The sequence below is a fragment of the Diadema setosum genome, chromosome 7 (assembly GCF_964275005.1).
Source record: "Diadema setosum chromosome 7, eeDiaSeto1, whole genome shotgun sequence".
Classification (NCBI taxonomy): domain Eukaryota; kingdom Metazoa; phylum Echinodermata; class Echinoidea; order Diadematoida; family Diadematidae; genus Diadema; species Diadema setosum.
The window spans coordinates 28428043-28454976 of NC_092691.1; the positions used below are offsets into that span (position 1 = coordinate 28428043).

Sequence of the window (26934 nt, forward strand, 5' to 3'; positions counted from 1 at the left end):
ATGGCTGACCCCCAGTACGTGAAATTGTGTTTCGTTCTTTGCCTATACATTATCATCGCTTACCTGAGCATTTTGACAACAAAGACAGTTCAAGAGGACTTCAAAATGGTTGCAGAACATATGTCCAACCCTGGTAAGTTGATCATTGAAAATGGTTGCAAAATGTTAGTCCTACCTAGGTACGTTGAACACGATAAGTTTCCCTTCTTTATATTACATCTAGTGCATCTCTTTATTTTTGCTTTAATTTTGTTTAAATACAGCAACAATGGGTGAATTTTCTAAAAATCTTTACTTCATTCCAATCACTTGGTCCAGTATAAACAATTTTATTCTGTGCGAGAATAGCGTGGAGTAAATAAATAAACTCCAAAATCCAGTAGTTCATCAAGTAGAGCACACGTCATGATAATGTATCCTGGTCTACTTAATACAATACTTTTAATAACTCACTGTTCCTTCAATTTAAAGTAGATTGTCTTAAGCTGATAAAAATATGTTGTCTCTAACATTTAGAATTTTGTTATTTGTTGTCATTACGATTACGTGGTTAATAAAATGTGATTCTCAGAACCTTTTTTTTTAAATAAATACAATCTATCACTCAATTATTGATGAGTATTTCCCCATGAAGGAGCCAATTAGCTTCGTTTAAATTCCGTAATATAATATGATATCATATAATATAATATAATATAATATAATATAACATCATGATATGATACAATGTAACCTAATACAATTCAATGTAATAATAATAATATTTGATAGGGTAAGTAAATTACGGGAAAAGTGCCAATGAAACAATAGTGATATAATGTTACAATAGTCATTGACATGATATTTCCGTGACAATTTACTATCTACATAAACACATGAGAATTCAATGGATGAGACCATTTCAATGTGAGTGCCATCAATCACAACATTTTCTAGATGTTTCTCAAGTGCATTGCTAAAGAGCATTAACTTAGTATTGTGTTTGCTTAGAGTTAATTTAGCTCGTATTCACTGCGTGTGACTTCTAAATTCATCATTAATAGATATGTAAAAGAATATCAAGATTCAAGATTCAAATTAATTTTCATTTCCATCAAATAATGAAAGAAATTATATACAATGTATATGCACAGGATATTTGTAATAACTGCAGAATGTGATTTAACAAAGTACATATGAAAATGAGTAGCAGATGAAAAAAAAACACAATTTTATCTTTGTTAATATATACATAAAGCGTATAATACAAGTTAACTAAGGATGGGGATGGAAATGGAGGGTCCCACTAATGAAGCAAAGCTTGTATGATATGGGACCCTCAGAATATACACAAGACAGCAATATAAAACAAAATAAAACGAACCAATGTCAACTGACATGAAATCAAAATAATTTGGAAGGACAAAAAAGAAAGAAAACAAACAAAAACTACAGCACGTGCCATCGTGGACGCAAGTAAACTGGGTTCTATGATGTAAAAGTAGTGATAAAATACAACCTGGATTGAATATAATGCAAAAATTTTTATCCGTAATTTTAACAGTATGAATTCAGGAGAAGGAGAGAATAGACACATCGGTATATACGGAACAATAACAGGAACATGTAAGGAGGACTTGTGTTATAAAAAAAGATCACAATTGTTTGATCTTCAAAGAAATGATGACTTGACTGAGATGGTAAAATGAACCTAACTCGGTTGGATGTTATAAGATTTCAATAAAAACAATTTTAATTTATTCTTGAAGGAGTTCAAAGATTGAGCTGTTGTAATATTGGTATGAAGTGAATTCCAATACTTTGGTCCATCGTAGAGGAATGTGTTCTGGGCCAGCAAAGTTTTCAAAAAAGGCAAATGGAAATCATTCGATCGCCTTGTTGGATAATTGTGAACGGATTGATTTCTTTGAAACATTGTTTCAAATATGTTTATGAGATTATTTTTATTATAATTATACATAAATTTTCCTAAGTTTAACAGATACAAATCATTAATTTTCAATATTCTATGCTCAAAAAATAGCGGTTCAGTATGGGACAGAAATCCAGTATGACATATGATACGGAGTGATTTCTTTTGTAATAAAAGTAATTTATCTAAGAGTGTTTAAATGTATTTCCCCACGCGAGAATACCATAATTCAAATATGGCAATATTAAGGATGAATATAATGTAAGCAGGGACTATAAAGGAAAACAAAATTTAGGCTTTAATATTGATTATATCAATATTACGTGAAATAATTTTACATAAATTGTCAATATGAAATTTCCATGAAAGCTTATCATCGACTGTTATTCCAAGAAATTTTACATGGGAAACATTTTCGAGTGGAGTACCATCAAAAACAATATCAACAGGTAATGCCTCAGTAGAATTGCTAAAAAGTATATGTTTTTTTTTTAATTAAGAGATAACATATTTGCTTTTATCCACTGGGCAACATTTTCTAATTCTTAATTTATTGTATTTACAAGGGTAAGAGGATTATTATGCGAAAAAAAAATAAATTTGAGTCATCTGCAAAGAAAATAAAAGAAAGAACATCTGATCTACAAAAATCATTTATGTAAACATTAAACAAAAGTGGACCTAATAAACTTCCCTGCGGAACCCCACATTTAATATTTCATGATTAATGGTGTCGAAGGCCTTGGCGAAGTCCAGGAACAAACCTATCAGGTGAGAAGATTTGTCGATAGCATGTGCCACTTTTTCTATAAAACTCGATAATGCATGTGTAGTGCTATGTTTCTCCCTAAATCCTGACTGAGATTTGGAAAATATATCATTGGATTAAAAAAAAAAATAATAGTTCTTTTATCAATGTTTTTCAAGAATTTTCGACAATATACTTAACAAAGAAATTGGTCGGTAATTATTTACATCTAATTTGTCACCTTTTTTAAACAAAGGGATGACTTTTGCTGTTTTCATACTTTCGAGGACGGTGCCGTTAAAAATAGATAAATTAAATATATGAGCTAAAGGATCCGCAATTGACGATATTACCCCCTTTAAAAGAAAATTGCTGATGTCATCGTGACCAGCACTTTTCTTTTAACTCAAATCAGAAACAATATTAATTATCTCCTGATTGAATGTTGGACTAAAAAATATTGAACTATAATTTGGTGGACCTAAAAATTCGGAAAAATGTTTTGTGGAGGGAGGAATATTACTTCCTAGATTTTCCCCAATTGAAGAAAAATTATTATTCAAAATATTACAAATTTGATGAGGATCTTCAAAAATTTCACCATCGAATCTAATTTTTGTAATATTTGATTTGACATTTGATGTATTTATGGCTTGTTTCAAAAATTTTCCATGTATTTGGCTATCATGCCTGTAAAGTTGTAACTGGTTAGTATAATATTTCTTCTTTTCTATTCGTATAATTTTCGTCAAAGTATTTATGTAAGTAGTATATTTCAATTTTGATTGCTCAGTACGTTTCATTTTTAATCTATGATATAAATTATTCTTTCTATTTATTAAACGCAAAAGCGATTTAGAAATCCATGGGAGCCTAGGTATTTTTTTGTAGTTGATTTTTCTCTACGTTTTGGAATACAATACGTGTGGGTTTAGATATTAAGGGTAAGAAAGAAGCAGATAAAAATATTTCCAAAAAATCTTGTGACATATTATTCTGTTTTAATAAATCTATATTGAAATCACCCATTATAAAACAATTTTTATTTGTAAAAAGTGGATTTTTAACCAAATCCGAAAAATAATCTAAAAATGATCTAATATTCGCTCTTGGTCTATATACTGCACCTATGATTATATTTTTACTGCCAGAAACTGTGATTTCAATAAAAAGAGACTCAAAGGAATCAGTCATACTGTTAAACTCATGACGAACTACATAATCATAATTTTGTGAAACATATATGGCGACACCCCCACCTAAGCTATTTTGTCTATAATTAACCACAAACTTATACACGTCAATAGCGAATGGAAGACTTGAGTCATGAGAAAGCCAGGTTTCGGTTAGACCTACTGCCGTGATATTTTGCATAATGGGACTATTTAAAAATAACCTCAATTCTTCAAAATGATTTTTAATACTCCTAATATTAAAATATATAAAAGAAAAAGCATTATTATCATACTCCTTGACAACATTACTGAATTGATTTTGAGTAAGATATTCAGATGATGGACTTTGCAATTGGTTCTCTGTATCAAAATCATAATCTAATTCCAGTGGCGATGAATTAAAACTGTCTGAAACGTAATTATCAAAGGAAATGTCATTTTTATTGATATTTGATTCGTTTTGTACAAAAGAAGGTCCTACCAAATCAAAAAAGTCATCATTAATTGAATTGAATTGAATGCTGTGTCTACTGAATTGCGTATTTAAGGGTGAGCGTGATGTCCGTTGCTTGAGTCCACGAAGGCACCTGTAGAGGGGAATAAAGAACAATTTGACAGTGGAGATTGTTGCAATATTCCAGTTACACGTTGTATCGTTGTCTCTTAACATAACGTTATCTACAAAAGGAAATAGGGTCGTCCTATACATAACATTAATGCGATCTTGATTAACACAAACATAAAGAAAACAGTTTATCATAAGCATACAAACATAGACAAGTATGTTATAATGAAACTCCGGAAATCATTCTTTATCCATGCAGTAGAAGGAATATGTAAAATAACATTATCTATACGTATTATATTATGACAGAAGAGGAGACATCACACGCAGGGACCGCCAACCGTCACTTTATAGGGCAAGTACACCGTTGCCAAGGGCAACTCTAGCGAACAAGACACACACCAAATTCGAACAAGTTTCAAGTAAACATATATTGTAATACACTGTAGAGCCGGTCCACTGCGTGTGTGGAGATGAATTTCATAATGCTCGACTGATACTGTATTCAGTTCAGATGGCACCCTTTTGCAGATGCCATCCTGAACAAAAAGAACAGACTATACAATTCACCTTGAGTAACAATACCACCTACATAATATGCTTAAGCGTGTTGCATCAATGATAATGAAATGTGGCTTGCGTACATTGACTGCTAGTAAGTTGGGTAATTTGGGAGCATCCCTCGATTTTCAAAACATCAGCTGTTGGAGTTCTGAATTGGGATGCCAATTGATCAGAAAATTATTTCCATCAAGAGAGAGGAAGAAAACGAAAACATTTCTATAAAGACTTATCATTATTATACCAAAAAAAAGACATATATGTCAACAACAACATCAAAAACATTAATTGCAGGTAGGTTTAGTAAATACCGAGAGTCATAACAGCGTATTTATCACATGGATTATAGTATAGATATAGATTTGGTTGCCATGGATCATAACCCCGTGCTGGCTCTAATCACAATAAAGTGACCTGACAATCATCATGCCTGCCAGGCACAAATCCAAAACAGCTACAGCCTAAGGGAACCCTTTCCCGAGGAATCCATTTGGAGGGAACCAGCAATGGGCTTGTTCACACGGAACATCTATGAATAGACCGTTTTTATCATTCATTACAATAAATATGGATGTCTCCTCTCCCACAGCTGCAGAGCAAAAGATCAGCCCACCCCTCATGCCCCAACAAGACCCACACGCAGGGACCGCCAACCGCCACTATATAGGGCAAGTACACGGTTGCCAAGGGCAACTCTAGCGAAGAAGACATAAACCAAATTCGAACAAGTTTCAAATTAACATAAATTGTAATACACTGTAGAGCCGGACCTCTGCGTGAGTGGAGATGAATATAGTGCTCAACTAATACTGTATTCAGTTCAGATGGCACCCTTTTGCACTGAGATGCCATCCTGAACAAAAAGGACAGACTATACAATTCACCCTTGATGAGTAACAATACCACCTACATAATATGCTAAAGCGTGTTGCATCAATGATAATGAAATGTAGCTTGCGTACATTGACTGCTAGTAAGTTGGGTAATTTGGGAGCATTCCTCGATTTTCAAAATATCAGCTGTTGGAGTTCTGAATCGGGATGCCAATTGATCAGAAAATTATTTCCATCAAGAGAGAGGAAGAAAACGAAAACATTTCTATAAAGACTTATCATTATTATACAAAAAAAAAACATATATGTCAATAACAACATCAAAAATATTAATTGCAGGTAGGTTTAGTAAATACCGAGAGTCATAACAGCGTATTTATCACATGGATTATAGTATAGACATAGATTTGGTTGCCATGGATCATAACCCCGTGCTGGCTCTAATCACAATAAAGTGACCTGACAACCATCATGCCCGCTGGGTACAAATCCCAAACAGCCACAGCCTAAGGGAACAATTTGCCCGAGGAATCAATTTGGAGGGAACCAGCAATAGGCTTGTTCACAAGGAACATCTATGAATAGACCGTTTTTATCATTCATTACAATAAATATGGATGTCTCCTCTCCCACAGCTGCAGAGCAAAATATCACCCTACCCCTATGTCCCAACAAGACCCACACGCAGGGACCGCCAACCGCCACTATATAGGGCAAGTACACGGTTGCCAAGGGCAACTCTAGAGAACAAGACACACACTAATATCGGAATCTGTATGGGAATAGGAGAAATTAATGTCATCAGTAAATGAAATAAAAGAGTGTGAATCTTTAAAATTCAATACAATTTCCAATATTTTGATAAAACAATTATCAAAACTACATTATCTGCATATATCGGCCCTTTCCTATGAAGAATGGAGGGCAAGACATGATGGATAAACAAGATTTAACTGACTTCCTGATTTGAATTTCACTCATTCAAACGCCACAATATCGTGTTAATACATGCAAACATCGGTTATCGAAAATCTTAAAAGGACAGAAAAGACGCAAAACTGGACGCCATGAAAGTCGATAGACTGTAATGATGCGTCTTAAATACTTTCATAAAGGGGGCAGTTCTTCTTAAAATTAACACAAAACACATTCACTGAAATTGGATGCAGTGTAGTTTATAAATATGTAAATTCTTGTCGTTCATATATTCATTTGTGTGTGTGTGTGTGTGCTTCAGGATCAAGTGTATTTATTTTGCATTTCCGACCTATTGAAATAACAAATACATACATAAACAAGATACTGAAGATAAGGAAACATTAAAACTTCTGTTGAAAAAAAAACTGTTATAAAAAAACTAAAACATATAAAGTTATGATTATTCTTTGAGGTTGACAAAAAAAAAGCCTTATGCAGCTTTTACTTCTTTTGATTAAACGTTTATTATCACAGAGGAAGGGGCAGAGGAACATGAAAAATATTCGAGAAAGAAGAGAATAAAAGTTCTCTTTTAGATAAAGTTCAAGAAAAGTAAGAATTGATTACTAAATACTTGCGGAGAGTCTGTACAAGTCAGAAACAATTTGTTGTATAATTCAATAGCACTATCACTTCATAGCAACTTATGATAAAGAGAACACTTCGCTGAGATAATTCTCATTTTCTGTAAAAAATATGAGTTTAATTTTCTATACCAGAAATGCCTCAAACTTTCCAGCAACAGAAAGCATTACGCTCGAAGCATATACCCTATCAGTTTCATTTTTCCTAATTAATCAAAAAAGTGATGAAGTCTTCTTTCTGTTAGAGCACAATTTCAAACAAGTTTACATCGTCGTGTGCTTGTGCTGGCGCGCTAGAGAGAGTGCTCCTTAGAACGTAAGCTCCACTCTGTTTTGAGCTCCTGAGTGTTGGATGATTTTTCTATGTCTGTTGTTTGTTTGTTTTTTTACTTCCTACCATGTCTTCAACTATAAATGATTTCGGAAGTACTTTTTTATTTTTACTGGACAATCTACATTTAATAGGTGAAATGTTTTGTTGTGGCAACTTCTGCCATCTTGGCTGGCTAACTATTGCCTCCATGTTAAGCAATATTACATGTTTACATCAGTATACATCCTAGAGGTCACGATTCACTGATTTTGAATCGTCAATAGACCACAATGAATAATTGCATACCTTTGGAAACCGTTGCTGATTTACAATGAACAGGATCAAGTTCGGGTTCACTATATGTATTATTGTACTGTTGGCGCTGTGAGCTTTGCGGTTTGGACGTGAATACACAGCCTACATGCCAACATTTCAATACAAAGGACATGAAGGAAAACCAAAGAAACTCAGACTGGGCTGCACTACATCGAGCACTATTGAGTGTCATTGTGATATATGAATTTACTACGAAAATATATTAAAAAAAATGCTCGCTGATATCGCGCCCAGAAGTCGTTAGCGAATGAGGAATCAAGAACACTTGTATAGCAGAAATTGAGAGCGCAAGCAGCTAGGCTTAAGTCTATTATTAACAGGACAGCAACCATACAGTACAGCCGGATATCCTGAACAAGATGAAAAAGAATTTCAACAAGCATGCATGATGTAGTTATTCAGTAAATACTGTCTTAATCTGCATGCAAAATTGTTTTCTTCTAAAAAAAAAAAAGTGTTCAAGTATTTGGAAGGTGATAAGCGTCTCGTTGACGGGTATAGGATAGTTGAGAACAGAGTTTTGTTTGTTTGTTTGTTTGTTTTTGATCATCTGAAGAAAAACATCACGAAGGAAAATCTGTCAATTAGAATGCCTGGATTGTTATGAAACAATTCAATCAATTTCAAACTTTTATTCTTATAGAAATAGTCACTTCTATGAGATACGTATCAGGCGTTATTAGCTATACCAAGTTTGTATTATGTTGAAATGGAGATGATAAATATTCCATGAATGGCTAAAAAGTTTGGAAAAAAGTATACTGATAGCGCATATTTGAAGAAGGAAAAGCAAATAAATCAATCAAAAATTTCGACAAGTTACCCTACGCTAGAATTCCATGATTGAGGTAAGGGAAAATGATTGTCGAATTGTCGAATTTGGCGGTTTCGGACGGTTCATTTAATAATGGGCTAACTGATCCCCAAAACTTGGTCCAGTATAAAAATTAATATATACTGTGTGAGAATCGTGTTGAGTAAAGGTAAATGAAATTCGTCAGATCATCTAGTAGGACATTTACATGATTATGAACCCTGTTATTTCTACTTTATAGTTATATTATCGAATACTTTTAGCAACTCACTGTTCCTGTAATTTAACATTATAGATTATCTTAGCTGAGCAAAACATAATGCAACTTTTAGAACCTATTTTACAATGAATTCAATTTATTTCTCAGTTATTGATGAGTATTTCCCCATGCAAGAATACTAATTACTGTATTTCAAACACGGTGATATAAAAGACTTATAAGTAAGTAAAATATGTGTCTGGGGAAAATACTCTTCACCTGAATATGTGTTAATAGTTGGGGGCATAAGGGCTCAAAATGGGTTGTTTAGTTCAGATTCTTCCAAAAGCACCAAATTTGGCTCATAGGTCCCTTGTACCATCCTCTTTCGATTTTTGATGGGCGCCAAGACTAAAAACCCTTAGGGCCGCCATATTAGTGAAATCCAATATGGCCGCCATCCGGGTTAAAGGTCAACTGCAGTTACAAATTGAAAGGGTTTATTAAAGTAATGAATCCCATGTGGAAGGGTTTAAGTGGTTAGAGAATGTTATTCTTAATATCATTTCTGCATTTCAAGGTCACTATCACCTCTCAAGGTCACTTTCAAGGTCAAATAAGGATCAAATCAGGCATTTCGGGCATTTTTTCGAAATGGCGCCTGTGAGCATTCAACTGCAATTCACTGGTACCCCTATTTTGTCCCATTTGTCATCTCTTCCATACTTCTTCAATGGTCAATTAGGGCCAAGAGCGGTTCCACCCCCTACATATCAATAATGATTATGACAAATAAATGAAAATTATATCATATTGTATAGTGAAATCCTTGAGCAAAGAAAATGGGTTTCTATTGGTTTCGTTTTCTTTTCTCATTTTCTTTGCTCAAAGATTTCGCTATTTATCATTTTTGTTTCTGGTCAGTTTTCCCTTTCTTTATTTCAATATATAGGCCTAATGCTGGTCAGCGGCCGCCATCCTATTCCAAGGTGCTGAATCAGGGTACAATGGCAAAAAGGGTAATAAACACACCTAATCTTATTTTGTCTTCATTTTCCTTCTGACGAGATAGCTGGATAGCTCGTAGCTGGTCTGTTTGTAGCTGGCCAGTTGTATGTTCCTGGGGTGGACCACTTTACCGGGTTATCACCTTGAGTTTTTCGATAACGGAATGCCGATTCGGGATCTTTTCATGTGTCTGGGTTTGTGACTCTTTCACACACGGGGCTTCCACTTTATAATAATATCCTAGTGTTGAGGTGCAAAGTGTTGTGCCTCTACTAGAGGGGACGGTACGACAACTCACACCATTGCTCAGCTAGACTTGAAATAAGCGGGATTCGAACCCGCGTTGGAACTCAAGTCTTTAGACTGCAAATCATACGCTACTGACCGAGTCACCTCGTCACCTTTCATGGTCAATTATGCAACTTTCCAGCTGGCAAGCAATATGATTCTCCTCCTGCTGAAATTGGTGTATGCCTTTTCTCTCTTGACAAGACAGCGTCTAGATCTTCAGTGAAGGAAGCAATGGCCGAAGCTTAGACTCCAGGGTCGAGCTCCTCAATCCAGGTCAGACCAGCATTCTAGAGGCAGTTAACTATATGCGATCATTAGATTCCTTTAATGGCATTATCTTATCAGAGTAGGTGAAGACAAGCAGAATGTTTTTTTTTCTTATTCTGTTATCTTTTTTATTCTTTTTTTTTTTTGGGGGGGGGGGGGGTATTGAAAAGATAAAGGCCTTTCCAGCTCTTTCCTGTACAGCATACCTCTCTTCCAGAGCCCAACAGGCACTGACAGGGTGCGACATTACTTCAGACTTGCTTTGATGTGGCATGCAAAATGCTTAAGTAGTATGGGTCAGCAAACCAGAGCTCACTGACACATTAACTACACAGATTTCATCCTGGACCTGAGCTCGACGGTATCGAGTCCGTTCACATGCAACGGGTAGGACGCTTTGATAATCGTGCTAATGTGCAGCAAGGGCTGATGAGCAACAAGGTCTGTGGTGCAGCCGGTGTCAACGAGGGTAGGCATCATCTTGTCATAACGTGGGGATGAGAAACCACCCTATCTGCTCAAGCAGCGCTGTATCAACATTTCGAAGATGAGTGCTGCTACAAGCGAGTTTCTACTGGAATCATGACAGCATGGGTCATGATGTGATCCCTGACTTCAGGGAGTGGAGTTGGAGTAAAGATGGCGCAGGCACATGGCAATTACTATCAGCCACTCTCCGCAATGCTTCAGTTCCAAATGTCATTCCTCTGCACTACAGCTGTTTCAAGGCATGCATTGGATGGGGGAAAATGAAAATGGAAAAAAATGAATGAATGAATGAATGAATGAATGAATGAAGGTGAAAATGCACAATGTAGAGCGGGGGCCCGTTTCACAAAACCTGTCATCAGTGACAACTGCTACATTTCTATGACAAATTTGCTCTCAGCCAATCAGATGAATGAATGAATGAATGCGTTATTTAATACTAAAAATATGAAGGTGCTGTTTAAACTTGCCAAGTTTGTTAAAGTAATATTGCAGAAGTTTAGCTCTTAATTCTTGTAAAAAGTTAAAACCTTTTTACCTCTATGTATATTTATATTATCTAATGTTTGTCATATCCTTGTTGTTTGCATAGTATCTTATCTTTTTGGGGTTTTTTCAAAGCTGCCATTTTGTGATTGCTTTATGCTGTACAATATTATAAATACTAGTATGTTATATTTCTCATACTCCGGAAGGGGTCGAAAGAAATAAAGTTCAAAGTTCAAGATGCAAGGATTTCAGTAGCTTGTCACATCTATGACAATTTGTCACTGATGACAAGTTTTATGAAACGGGCCCCAGGTATCAGACGATCCATTATCAGTACTTTGATATTGCTGCAAACTTAAAGTGGGGGGGGGGGATTAAGGGCCTATCTGACGGGAGGAGACATTGTCGCAATGCCAGCGTTTCCAAGAAAATTATTTGCGCTGTCACAACTAACGCGATTTCCAGGGCGACGTCCGAGACGTCTTCAAACAAAGGGACAATTTATTTGCTTGGAAGTCACGGGGATGTCGACACGGCTTTTGCAGTCGCAGGGACTTATCAGAGACGTCTTTTCTCAGCGACTTCTACATCTCGTCACCATTAGGTTATTACGGGTCTCCACAAGATACGGGGACATCTCGAAGGCGTTGCAGACAAATTTAGTCCCGACGATATGGCCACAGTGATGGAGACTTCGCGGAGACGTCTCCGAGACCACCTGGAAGCCGGAAATAGTCTCTGCAAAAATCGACAATGTTCGATTCTCCTGCGATTCCTGGAGATTGGACTCGTCTCCAGGAGACGTGCGTAGTAGAGATGTTGCGGAGAATAGAGCTGCACCCTAGTCTCCAGAACAACGAGATACCAAGTTAAAGTCTCGTGATATCATACCCATTCGCGTCCAAGCACTTTAGAATCTCAATAGACCATAGATGGTGTCACGAAAGTTTTACTATGGCATATCTAATCTGTATCCCGTTAATGGCGTCACTGTGGCACCTGTGAAATATGCTTGTTCCCTACATGGCGTCACCAGGACCGTCATATTCTCGAAACGGCATATTTCGGTGGTGGCACACAAAATTTCCTATAAGGAATTTAGAATCGAACTTTCTTGTACAAGTTCAAAAATAGCAAATTGATGCCAACCTGATCTCCTAAAAACTCTCTGAAACAAGACAGATTTTTTTTTTCATCCCGATTAGGGGTGATCTTTATAATTATTATTCTATTGAATTTAAGTCTGAATTATGAAAATATATTGAAAATGTAGTGATTGAGGATCCCTGAACTGCAAGAGAAAAATAAAAACACTTCTCTTTTTAGTGGCAACGTCAAGGACGCTGGTATATAGAGAGCAGCCCTTCCCCCTTATTGCTAAACTATTGATGTATTAGGCGGCAATAGGATTCTATTTCTCATAATAAGTATGTTTTTGTCGCATTCCTTGCAGATGAAGATGAAAATAATAATCCAACCATCAAATCTTGAAAACTCTTTGAAAGGGCATTACCCATAATTCTAACTAGCTCTTTTGGCTGTCATTAAAGCGAATGAAAACATATTGAATTCCGCAAATATGACCAGGCGGTGAGGACCTTTCCTCAGTCTTAGCGCCTGTAAGAATAAAAAAAAAATGGAATATATGAACTATGGTATTTAATAGCTTTGAACAGAACCTCACTTAAAAGCTAATGTAGGCATATAATAACAGGCCATAATTGATATGATGCAGAAAAAATTACCATAAGTAACCATTAAAGTGAAATTGCATGCAGGGTGACCAAGTCTTCAAATTAAATTGTGAAATATGGATCTGAGTAAGATCCCAAGAAGTTAGAACCTTATTACTCTCAGAAAGGGGTTGTTATTATTATTCATGAGTGTATACCTAGTGTTTGAAATCTTTAACACGAAAGCAAATAATATTGGTGTTACTTGTGAGAAAGCCCACCCCTCCCTCTCCCACAGCCCTCAACAATTGCAATTCTATTAGCAAGGCTGGCATTCCTGCTATATTGACCATAGGCAAGCCATTTTTAAATTACCTATTGTGAATAATAATGGTTTGACCCCAAATGACCTTTAGGGTGACCTTAAGTAAAGGATAAGTTGACTTCAGACCATAAAAACAACCTCAGAATCGAATTCCTTGACCCAGAAAACCCCAAAAGCTGACTTTTCAAATTGTTGTAACACTTTTAAGGTTTTTAATGGTTAGACTGGCCTTTTTGTCTCATAAGAGACAGCCGTGTTGCCATCTACAATAACATAGCAATGCACTTTATTCCATAAGAGATAGCCGTGTTGCCATCTCAATGACAGACAGAAATGCACTTTACTTCATAAGAGACAGCCGTGTTGCTATCTCAATGAGACAGTATAGAAATGCACTTTACTTTATAAGAGACAGCCGTGTTGCCATCTCAATGACGCACATAGAAATGCACTTTATTCCATAAGAGACAGCCGTGTTGCCATCTCGATGACAGATAGAAATGCATTTTCTTCAATAAGAGACAGCCGTGTTGCCATCTGAATGACACATACTAGTATAGAAATGCACTTTATTCCATAAGAGACAGCAGTGTTGCCATCTGCAATGTCAGATAGAAATTTACTTTACTTCATAAGAGACAGCCGTGTTGCCATCTACAATGACAGATAGAAATTTACTTTACTTCGTAAGAGACAGCCGTGTTGCCATCTACAATGTCAGATAGAAATGCACTTTTACTTCATAAGAGAAAGCCGTGTTGCCATCTACAATGTCAGATAGAAATGCACTTTACTTCAAGAGACAGCCGTGTTGCCATCTACAATGTCAGATAGAAATGTACTTCATAAGAGACAGCCATGAAAATGTACTAAAATGACATATCAAAACGTACTACAATGACAGACAGAAATGCACTCTACTGATCGTAAAATTAAGAGACAGCCGAATTGCTATCTCGTTGACAGATAGAACATAACGAGACCGCCGCGTTGCCACCCCAGTATGCCTGACATGAAAAAAGAAAAATGTACTGTGAGTATTTAAAGAAAACGACTGGTTCACAGATCTAAGCTTCGTGTGTGTTATGTACGTACGTACTAAAAGCCCGGTCCCACTGGCCGACGGACACAAAGCGTATGCAGAAAGGACAGAGCGGACGAGCAAAATTTTGGGGATGGCTTCATCCGCTTTCATCCGCTCCAGAAATTGACAAAATTGGCGAAAATTGGCGGTGACAGAACGGAAATAGAACGGACGTGGGTAGTATGTAGCGGGGATGTTAAACGGATGTTCATCGGAAGCCTAGCGGATGAAAGCGGATGGAAGGGGATGACAGCTCCGAAGGGGTTACCGGAGATAATTGCGAAACGGACGCATAGCAGAAAAAGCGAATGCAGAGTGGATGCAGAGCGGATGCAGAGCGGATGTAGAGGGGATGCTTTCGAAATGCTTATATACGAGATGCATACGCTTACATCCTTTCTATTAACGTGCTATTAACGATGTAAAGACGTTCCACGTACCATATCTTTCCTCCCTCTTTCCGTTTTTAGCTGCAGCGGATGTGAGTTGCGAGGATGCCCAGAGGATGCAGAGAGGATGCAGCGGACGTTTAAGGGATGCCGCACGGACATACAACGTTTGTTGCTGGTATGTCGCGGATTTACATCGTACACAGCGGAAAGTTCATCCGTTCTAAAAGTTTTAAGCAGCTTAAAACTTTTTGCGCGGATGAAATCACAGTGGACGGATGCTCGATGGATAGAGCGGATGAAACATGTATGCGATGGGTACACAGCGGATTCGTAGCGTTTTCCAACGGATGGCAAGATTTTTTGTACGCTTTACATCCTCTTTGCATCCGTAAGTGCAGTGGGACCGGTTAATAGGGAGCTTTAGATTTTAGACGCGCGGACGTTCAAAGAGAAAAAAAAAACATGATCTGAGCGTGCGCAGTAGCGCGGATCAAGTTACTGCGCACGCTCAGATCATGTTTTTTTCTCTTTGAACGTCCGCGCGTCTAAAATCTAAAGCTCCCTATTGTGTGTGCGCGCGGATGCGGTGAGTGGTGTGTGTGGCGAAGTACGGAAACTGATTGATGGTTGCATGCTGAGAATTATCTTTTAACATTCTGATAGCATGTGATTGCGACCGTGGTTGAAAGAAGAGATTGATGAAAATCGATTCCTTGGGTATGATACAGTGATATTTAGAATTTTGTAATCGTTTTCATATCAAGACGACCCCAATAACGTTGTTAGACGAAGTGATTGCTACAGCTCTACGCTGATGATCACCGTTCAGTCTACCGCGCACACGTGCTGCGCACGTCCTTAACGGACCAATTTTCAGCCGTCGACAACTGTAATTCTATTACCAAGGCTGGCATTCCTGCTATATTAACCATGGGCAAGCCATTTTTAAATTACCTGTTATGAATACAATGACTTGACCCCCAAAGGACCTTTAGGTAACCTTATAAGGAAAAGTTGACATCAGACCATAAAAAAACAACTTCAGAATCGAATTCCTTGACCCAGAAAACCTCTAAACCTAACTTTTTAAATGATTGTAACCCTTCAAGTGACCTTTAAACCTACGCCCTTCTTGGCGCCCATCAAGAATTTGAATAGTATGGTTTGGGCTACATGTGTGCCAAATTTGGTACTTTTGGAAGAATTTGAATAAAAAAGTCCCTTGCGCCCCCCCCCCCCACTATAATGTTCCGAGATGTCTTTTACAACATGCAATCCACAATACATTCCTTTAAATGAAATTGTAACGTGTATTCCGCATTTATTTTCTTTCTCTGTTGTATGTATGCGTAAATGCCTAATTTTCTTTTTGGTATAAGTTACTTTTAGTCATTAAATTCTGTAATTGTATAAAATTCTCATCTAAGGTATTAATCTGAATGCATGTATTTTTTTTTCTCAAGTAACTATTATAAACTGCGCTTTGTATTATTCTCATCTATGGGACTCCTCTACAAGAGAATGCTGTTACGATAGCAGCGCTCAGTCCGGTCAGTAGGGTTATTTCCTCTGATTAGAGTATCAATTTTTATGTAATAAATTTTTGTATAATTTCTTATAACGCAATATGCAATGCAATATACTACAACACAATACTTCACAATATCATATGCCTTGAGAATTGTCTGTTTTCTTGGTTTGGGAGGTTTTGGTGTTGTTGTTGTTTTTTTCCTGCAAGAATGGTTTCATCATTTTCAATCACTACATTTCAACAAAACAATATTTACAACTTGTGAACATGAAGTACGCCTATAGCACAGTACATTGGTTTATGAATCCAAATTCCATTTCAAATTCTGTGTCTTATTTGATCTGTGGCTTTGATCCCATGTGTGATGCTGTCAGAAAGATGTCCGTATTAATGATGGGCATTATTTTTAGCAGAATCAGTCCCTCCTCTATGGGTTAAAAAGAACTTATAAAAGATGAGCGGTACATGATGGGGAAGACGCGTGAATAGTAAGTGAGAAAAAAAAAAATTGCAGGCATATAGACATCCGAATTACTCGGCTAGACATGTCTGGACAATAATCTGACATGTCAATCTATAGAGCACTTACTACACATGAGGCTTACATAAGGGTACAATTTCAAACACTTTTACACCATTTTGTGTGTGGATGAAGGTACCATTCTGTGGGGGATTTTCTGTACCTTTGTTTGTGTTTTTTCTCTCTTTTTGGGTGTTTTGTTTTTGTTTTGTTTATTGCCCTGCCTTGCCTTCATCTATAAATTATTTCAGACGTACTTCCGGCATTACGGGACAACAGGTAATATTTTGCTGTGATGATGGCAACGTTTGCAGTCATGGCTGTTTAGCCATTGCCTCGATGTTACACAGCATTACATGTTTACAACAGCTTAGTCGAGAGGTCGCGATTCAATGGTCTTGAATATATTGTGAATTGAACATGCATTGCATACTCTATAGAAACCGTTACTGAGCAATGATGAACAGCCTTCTGGTTCAGCCACTGTTGTATTGTTTGCCCTGTGAGCTTTTTTAGTTTTGGACGTGAATGCATTCCTTCATACTCTGCGATACAAAGGAGCTCAGACTGGGCTCCACTTCATCAAGCACGATGGAGTGCCAGGCGAATTGAACTGCAGATGTACTCAACTCGGGACAAAGCGAAAAAAGCCAGTTTGGAGTTAGCTTATGGGCACATTGGTACGAATGACCTTTTCTTTTTTCTCAGTTGGTTAGGGGCACTTCACTCGTTTTCAGAGCGACATAATGCATAAGTTTTACGTAACAATTAATGGGATTCATCAATCCTGTTCAAACAAAGAATGAACTTGCGTAGCGACCAGATGACCAGAATGATCCGTCAATTAAGACCTGTAAAAGCATCCATATGATTATTTGGCATTGGATGTATTGACAATCTCTTTTTATTGATATTGCCAAATACCACTTTTTACTTTTTGCTGTCAGGTGGATGTGCTGGCAAGCGGCATTTATAAGGATTACATGAATAATCATTACATCACAGATGCTTATCCCAGTGAATTTAAAAACCAACATGCATGTTGGTCCGAATGACCTTGTTTCTGCTCATGCGCAATGTGGAACTCCGAACTGGCTTATTGCTTGCAGAATCTCATTCCCTTTCATTGCCATGCTTGTAATATTGCTGCACTGTCTCGACTGTGTAACTGTAACGAACAGTGGGGAAATCCCTGTTAAAACATGGACCTACCACACATGGACATTCTTCGCTCGTTTATTAATTTAAACACCTGTTTCTGTGAAAAGCGTCACAATAATATTAAATATGCTGTCCTGCTTTGATCTCATCGTGGATCAACGACAGCCATAATTAGGGTGGAGTAAAAACAAGACTGCGCTTTGAGATATCTAAAAACTACATGTGCAAAAGATAATAACTCTCTTAAAGGTAGGGGATACCTTTTACAGACCTCCCAAAATGCAGCAAAACATTAAATATGAACCTAAGGGGACTTGTTTAGGCCACTGCTGAGAAATTTGGAAGTCAACAGTTATCTACAATTTGAATAATGAACAAAACTCAACTACTCAGTAGTCCTGTGTGTCAGCCACTCTTAAGCCTTTTTGTTGCAGTCTTCTGTATTTTTTTTATCTATAAACACAAATCTAAAAGTATAAGAGCTGATGTAATAACATAATTAATAGAGTGTGTGGCAAGAATGTATATAGAAATGTTTGTAAGTTTTGATGAACTTTCTTCACAAAATATACATGATGGACACACATGCAGTGCTTGGGTCTGCAAAGGTAGCCTAGTACTGTACTGGAATTTACGGTGAGCCCCGAAAAAAAAAAATCAATTCAAATCTAACGGTCAATAAAAATGTACTAAATGTTACCTTCCACTTTCAATACTTTATGGGAGTTTCTAAAATGATACTCTCTTCAACATACCACTGTATTTATACAACTCTTTATTTAAGGCATGCAAATGGGATTCCCTGCCTTTAAATCAAGAAAAATGCATGTGCAGTTGAAGTATACACTTGGATATCATCACTAAATTAATTTTATTTGCGAAATGCACGTACTTTAAGAGAGAAAGCAAGTATTTCGGCAGGTTGATTGTAATTTGCAATCTAATTTCGTACAATTTTTCAGAGTAAACATGGTATACGACATGTATGACTTATCATTAAAGGTCCTATTTACCTTTGGGAACAGTGATTTAAAAAAAAAAAAAATTCAAGATATGATATTTAATGCATACGTGTAGGCCTGTTGTACCACAAAATATCCTATCATATAAAATTTTCGCGATAAAGCCTAAAGTATAAGCAGATATCTGTATTTTTCTCAGTAAATCGTAACTGTAGACGGTTTGGACTAGAAACATTTTAATTATAACTACTGTTCACAATACTTAACATTGATTTTACCCATTCAAATTTTTACAGTGGTTGTTTCTATCCCTAACTCACATTTCAGAACTACTTTGCTGCACGAATGCTGGGTTTTTGTTTTATCTGGAAGTGGTGTTGGTGCGAAAAAAAAAAAAATTGAACGTGTTTGATTGCGACTCCCCGGAGACTCGGCTACATGCCAGGAGACGTATCGGAGTAGTACACACACACACACACACACACACACGCACACATATATATATATATATATATATATATATATATATATATATAGTGTGTGTGTGTGTGTGTGTAGTGTTATGTTAATGTATATGTATTCTGTCAATAAGTAAGACTCGGTAAGACCAAAGTCTCATGTGCCCTGGCATCGACCCTTGAACTCTTCCTCTGTCTTCCTGTCCCCTTCTGGCCTTTGACCTCCTGTTTATTCTTTCCACGCGTATGTAAGAGAGCAGATTTGTTTCTGTCTGTGTGCGCGTTTGTGTGCGTACTCGTTTTATGTTCTGTTTCCCAAGGATTACATTGTATGTCAAATTGTCTCGTTGCATTATTACTATAATTTTCACGACTCACGAGGGGACTGCATTCTACAAGCTTGGCTTTTTAGCAGTCCCCTCCATTTCCGACCCTTTCTTTGTTATGATTCAGTCACATTTTGTCCATATATTTCTTCAACTAGTACGTTTATTGATTCATGTAAACAAATGACATGTATCTAAATTTCATTTGGAAATGTCAGTTACATTGTACTTAATTTGTTTGTATGAAATTGTCATATTATATGCTTTAGCCGAAAATGAAATAAAAATGAAATGAAATGAAATAATTGTACATACTAAATGGTCTACACTAATATTGGTTGGTGATTGGTCATAATGCAATCACGTGACTATGCAGCCGAACGAAATCATTGTTTTGCCAGCGGTGCAGTCCTGCACGTCAGGCAATAATTTTACTATTTGACAGGCTGCTGACGCTTCTGACTGGGCTAGAAATGATATGATGTGTATTAATTTAGACCATATCATTATATCAAATATTGACTTGTTCATCGTTTCAGTCCCTTGGTACTTAATTTTTTTCCACAAGACACTATCAATTTCCCCTCGGTGTTTTATTGCACCTCCAACAAGACAATATCAGTATACAGACTGTACTATACTGCCTTGTACTTTGTTGTCTGGCGCGAGCCCCTTTAATTTACTTTCCCTTTCTTTTTGATAAAAGAAATAAAGAACAAAAATGAGAGGGCGCGCATCTTGATTTTTTTTTTTTTACTGAAAAGTCTACATGAAATCGTACGATGATCAATGTCAGCCTATTGTAGTGGCACCAGAAAACAGCGCTTATGTATTTTTTTTTATTAACCCCGGAAGTGGCACGAGAAAATACCTTTTAAGGCCTTTTTTTTTGTGTGTGTGTGTGTGTGTGTGTGTGTGTTTTTCTTGTCAGCTGATTAAACCCGGAAGTGGCTCCAGAAATGCAAAGTGCTTTGCGCCCCTGTATGTGTATTTATTAACAAGCAATTTTTCTGTATTACACTCTGTGTGCACAGAATGCACTCACTGACTTGCCAATCACAACAATGGAAATTCCATTTCTATATCAAAGCGTTCTTAATGGAGCTTATCAAAGATTAGTGACGTATCTATGGGCGTATCTATTCACTAAAGAAAAGTGGAGACTAGAATGATATTGTGATCTTTTCTTTGAAATTCATTGTACGATGTTTATGTGGAGTTATGTTAGTGCCGAGTCCGTATTTAAAGAAATAAACCAAAAGTAAGAACAGAAACAAACAAACAATAATCTAAATTGAAATATAAAAGATATTTAAAAATGTAAAGATAAATTTCCTGTTTGCTGGATATAAAATGATTTATACTGTGGATTAGTGCAACCTGTGCCTCTGGAATTATGTCGGAGGAATCATTCATTGGTGCGTCAAGAATCATTCATCTGTGCATCGAACATCATATCTGGACATTTTCAAAGGATTACTTAATACGTGTAAGTGATTCCACTACCGATTTACAGTTTCTATTGATCATTATTGTACTGATGTGAAAACCGATTACGAGTCTGTACCCACAATATCACTGTTAATAAACCGCCTGAACATCAGTTGATTGTTTCTTTTGTGTGATCATTCTCAGAGTGATTTTGGTCGTAACAATCACCAATATTATCATATTCATTCTTACATAAAGGGCGGTGAGTTGGCTCAGTCGGTAGTGCGTCTGCCTCACAATCCTAAGGTCCCGGGTTCGAAACCGAGTCTGGACTGAGCAATGTTGTGTGTAATCATACCGTCCCCTCTAGCAAGAGGCAAAAACACTCTGTCCCTCGGATAGGACATAAAATGGAGGTCCCGTGTATGAGAGAGTCACAACTCATGCACGTAAAAGATCTCTCTTCATTCATTCATCGCAAAGAGCAGGGTGTTTAACCCAGTGAAGTGATCCCACCTCACATCCTATTGGACCCCATGGAAGTCCAGCTTAGCAAAGCTGAATATGGGCTATCTTCTCAGATGGAAATGAACAAACAAACAAAACCTCGCCGTTCGTGAAAAGAGAAAAAAATATACGCTAACGAGCACCGCTATTTGTCAGGAATAAAACAATAACCAAATCGGAAATTTCACAGCTGTCCTCTGGCGAATGGCGTCGTTGGCGATTAATGTTTGTACTCCTATCTCTACTTTAAAATAAACATGAGAGGACGTACAAAAACTCGACATGGTAAATACTTGCCACTGAAAAACACACACAAAAAAAAACAATGGTCAGTGCTGTCGTGCGTCCACAAAAGTGTCTACTTTCCATCCTATAGAAGAGTAGGTGCATTGCAATACACCTTTTGAATGTTTTTGTACAGACTCGCTGGCCGACAGATGTACAGAAGTAAATAAAATGATTACAGATTTGATTTGCTGATTCAAGTGTATCTACTATTTTTGACGTAATTTCAAGTTAAGAACTATTGTGATTGGACACACTTTAAAAAATGAATTTTTTTAATGTCTAAATAAGTAGTCCTTCCCTTGCTGCAGTTGATTACATTATTGTTTCTTAATATCTCACGACAACCAATATGCATTGGTTTGTCACAGTAATTGTTATGGAATAAACAACATGTGCAGGCACTCGGAAATTAGGGCTTGTAGCACGAGCATAATTGAAATAAAAATGGAAGCAAGCTTTGCAAGCTTTTTGCAAGCTTAACTACGTTATCGATGTATCGATATGTATTGTGCTAAGTGAATAACACGGGTCCAAATACTGAAGCTTGGGGAACACGAGTCCGTATACAATATTTACATGATTTTAATCATCTGAATTCGAAAAGTTTAACAACACCCTTTGAGATAGCTACTGAATCGAGTCAGACAGTAATTTCACGTATTAAAGAAATGAGTTATGAGATTAATGTTATCCGCATAGAATAAGCATCAGCATATACTGCCGAATGAGATATTTTATGTATAGCCCCTATTGCCGAGGCGGAATGAATGCTAAACCTTTCATTTTGAATTCGGTTTATTTCAACATACTTTGACTCAGATCATGGCCTTGTGGCGTCAGTGCAATTTCGAACAACGACAGCTTCAAAAAAGGAACCCGCCAAGCCAAATGAGTTTATAGTGGCAAGGTAAAACTAATCACTTTATTGTTGGTCTTACGTTGTAATATATATTTTGTGCAAGTGAATAAATCATAAATCATGACTTATTCAATGTGAACATGTAAATGATAAATCACACAAAACTTACACGTAGCATGCAAGGTAAGAAAATACTGTTTGAATACATGTACAACAAATATCAATTGATTGCATCCATCATAATTACTGAATGACGTGCACTGTTTGGAAAGGTAAGCCAGAGATATGATTTTGCATTTCAGTTTTTCTTGTTTTTCTGGATCTTTTAAAGGGAAAAGTTTATGACGAATGTGACCCGTGAGAAGACTATCCAGATATTTCTACCTGGAATACGGCCGGATGAAATGAAAATAACTTCGTCTCTAACTTGCTTGAAGCGGTACAACCAGACCACGTCCCTCCCGCTGATAGATTCCTGCGCAATCGTGGGAAATAGCGGCGTTCTATTGGATAGCAGTTGTGGTGACGTCATTGACAGGGCAAATCTAGTTCTACGAATGAACCTCGCGCCCGCCGGCGGGGAATATGCTCGTGATGTTGGATCGAAGACTAATCTAACAACGATTAACGGCGAACAGAGTAGAGCAATGTCGGCGTGTGCTAAAGATGAATATGCCAATACGTCGGTCGACAATTTACCAGACGATTGTCGAAGTTTGCTGAAACTCTTGCGCCGTTTGAATGGCACTGTAATTTGGTACTTCAAAGGTCATGGGCTGATTGGAAGCATCACAAAAGACTTGCAGTTCTACAAGAAGTACCACGGCCTGAAATTTTATTTTGCTTACAGTCCAGTTAGACCAGCTGATACAACAGGAAAGTGCGTATAATTGTTTCTCGCAGTTATTTGCAGTTTGAAGACCGATGATGTTACCTGACCAATGTATTGAATTTCCTTTCACAAAAAGCAATACTTTTTTGGGGGTGGGGCTTGATAGGGTACTCTTGCTTACACTTCCGAGCACTGAGGTGTCCTTAGTCCTTCTTTGGTTAGAGTTTGCTTTTAGATAGGACCCGGTTCTCTACAGCACATGAGACGGGGCATTAAAATCAACAAAGAAAGTATGTATTAATGAGTCACTCAGGGTGGCCTCACATTGTTCAGTAATTGACACAAGATGGCCATACGAATACGGAATTTTTAATTTCATGCGAACTTTGCCCAAAACATAGTCAAAAGCGAATCAAGAGCCGAAACAAGTACAAAGTCACACGATTGTACCCGAGCATACACGAAGCCCACACGAAGAAATAAATCTATATCAAGGAGTTTACCCGTGGGGCACACGAAGGAAACACAACTTCTACACAAAGATTTTGCCAGCGCTGCTGGAGCCTGAGAAAGTCCGCAGGCGGTCATAAAATGATTATTTCAAACTTAAACTTTTATATTTTTCTTTCCTGTTTTATTCAACATTCATTGCCTCCTCTGAGATTTACATGATTATGTTATTTCAAAATAAATTCGCTGAACAAAAGTGCAAAGACAAATGTGTCTGCTGAAACAGATAGTGGTCAGTTCCTTATACAGTCATTGTTTTGGTTATAAAAAAAAACTGCTTTGCATAGCATCAGGGAGGTGAGAAAAAACCTCCCTGATAACATTGAGGGTACAATTATAATTATCGTTCAATTTTAGATCATCGCGTCTGCTCATTTACCTGAGAATGTATGCCTTTTAAAGAGTGAGTTATAAACTGCTCATTGCTTGTTCCATCTATAGTTTGGAGACCGATAACGTATCTTAGCGATGTGCTGAAATAGTAACAGTCAAACTGCATTCTTTGGTCTCATGTTAAAACATTTCTTGTTATCATTCTTTGCTTGATGATTTTATGGTATGTTGGTTGCCACGGACTTTTTTTTTTTTTGCTCACATTGTTTTTCTTTTTTTATTATTTTTTTTATAATATTATTCTCTGCCAGGTGGATGAAAGTCAGATATCCAACGACAGGCGCACAGGTCTACCTCGCAGCTACCACGTTTTGCCGACGAATAACACTATACGGGTTCTATCCTCGCTCTGTCGATCCAACAAATCGTACCCTTCGATATCACTATTACGACGACACGCCCAAGAACTACTCAACGAGTCCTCACTCTTTCAACATGGAGTTCGATGTATGGCAGTCCCTCCAAGACGACGGGTACTTGCGGGTCATCAACGATTGTGCGGGAAGGTGGGACAAGCACGGCTATCGTAGCCAGTTGGATTTATGAACTGAATAGCAGCAAAAACACACGTCTGTTATCATTCATACATTTTCGTAGGAACACAACTTATATTTACTCTGCACATGCATAATGAATATTCATTGTTTGCGTTGTTACAAGTGCGTGTAACTTTAGGGGCAGACCAGATCTAGTTGTTACAAATATTATACATTTTGAGGTCTATTAAGCAAACGAACAGAGAAGTTATTTCACCTTCTCCAGTGAGAATAGCGTAGACACTACCAATTGCAAGCTGTAGAAATTGTCAGTCAAGGAAACATGAATAACATATAAAGGAATTAATAAACTTAAAATCTTGTAACAATTTGCACCGCAATTGGGGTAATTGTGACAGCACACATTGGGTATTTGTATTACAATTTAGAAAATATGTATAAATCGGGTAAAAGCAGATTTGATAATGAATACATGTCAATTGATATTTTGTACCTGTCTGTGTGTACACTTGTACATGTTCGTGCAGGCGCATGTGTATGTGTATGATTATCTGTCTGTCTGTCTGTGAGTGTGCGCGCACGCTTATGCATTTTTTGATCGTTCTCTTATGGGATGCTACACATTAAAGATATTGTTTACCATTGATGGAGAGCAGTAATTTAAAAAACAAAAATGTCGAATTATCACATTTGATGCATTTGTGTAGGTCAGTTTTATCACAGAACATCCTACCATGCAAACATTTCTCAAAAAAAAAAAAAGAATAAGATATAAGGAGATATCACTATTTTCTCAATAAGCCTTAACTCTAGACGATTTATAATATAAACGATTCCATTATCAGGGGCAGATCCAGGAATTCCGTAAAGGGGAGGCACCTTTACAAAAATAAAAAGAGGGGCGTACGCACCCAACCCCCCCCCCCCTTTTTTTTTTCTTATTTCTTTTGTTTTGACAAAAAAAAATAAAAATAACGAGGGGCGCGCGCCCGGGGCGTCCCCTCTGGATCCTTCACTGATTATAACTATAGCTATAACTATATATTTTGTATGTTTAACAATAACTAACATTGATTATACTGATTTACATTTTAACATTGGTTGTTTTTATCCCTAACTCACATTTTATAACAATTTTGAAGCACTATAAAGCTGAGTTTTTGTTGCATTTGTAATGGTAAACAATGCCTTTAAAACATAGGCATAGGATGACCAGCACATTAACAATACTGATAATTAATAAACGGGATAAAGTAAGTTTACTCTTCGCTACAATTCAAGGCTACTTCTCATCGAAGAAAATAAATTTAAGTACCGATACATAGGTAAATCATGCAACATAAGAGTTTTTCACGTAGATCAATGCTCAAATGCAAGTCACTGATTTAACTGATTGAATAGTATGGTTTTGAACATCCGAATATGAGTGATATGTCTACGCATAAGCTTAAAGGCATAATTTACAATTTGCAGATAAAGCAAAAACTCAGCATTAGTGCTTCAACATAGTTTTAAAATGTGAGTTAGGGATAGAAACAACCAAAGTAAAAAATTGAACCAGTATCGATTTTAATCTAAAAATTCACGAATCTAGAGTGTTGCTCCAGTGTACATGTATTTATG

At 36.9% G+C, this 26934-nt stretch overlaps 1 protein-coding gene across 1 annotated transcript; it reads left to right on the plus strand.

The window, feature by feature from the left end:
• LOC140230331 (alpha-2,8-sialyltransferase 8B-like) lies at window positions 1–25360 on the plus strand. The gene is made up of 4 exons (XM_072310482.1): window positions 1–133; window positions 23040–23127; window positions 23411–23959; window positions 25066–25360. The coding sequence occupies exons 1-4, from the start codon at window positions 1–3 to the stop codon at window positions 25358–25360; spliced, it is 1065 nt and encodes a 354-aa protein (XP_072166583.1).
• The last annotated feature ends 1574 nt before the right edge of the window (window positions 25361–26934 follow it).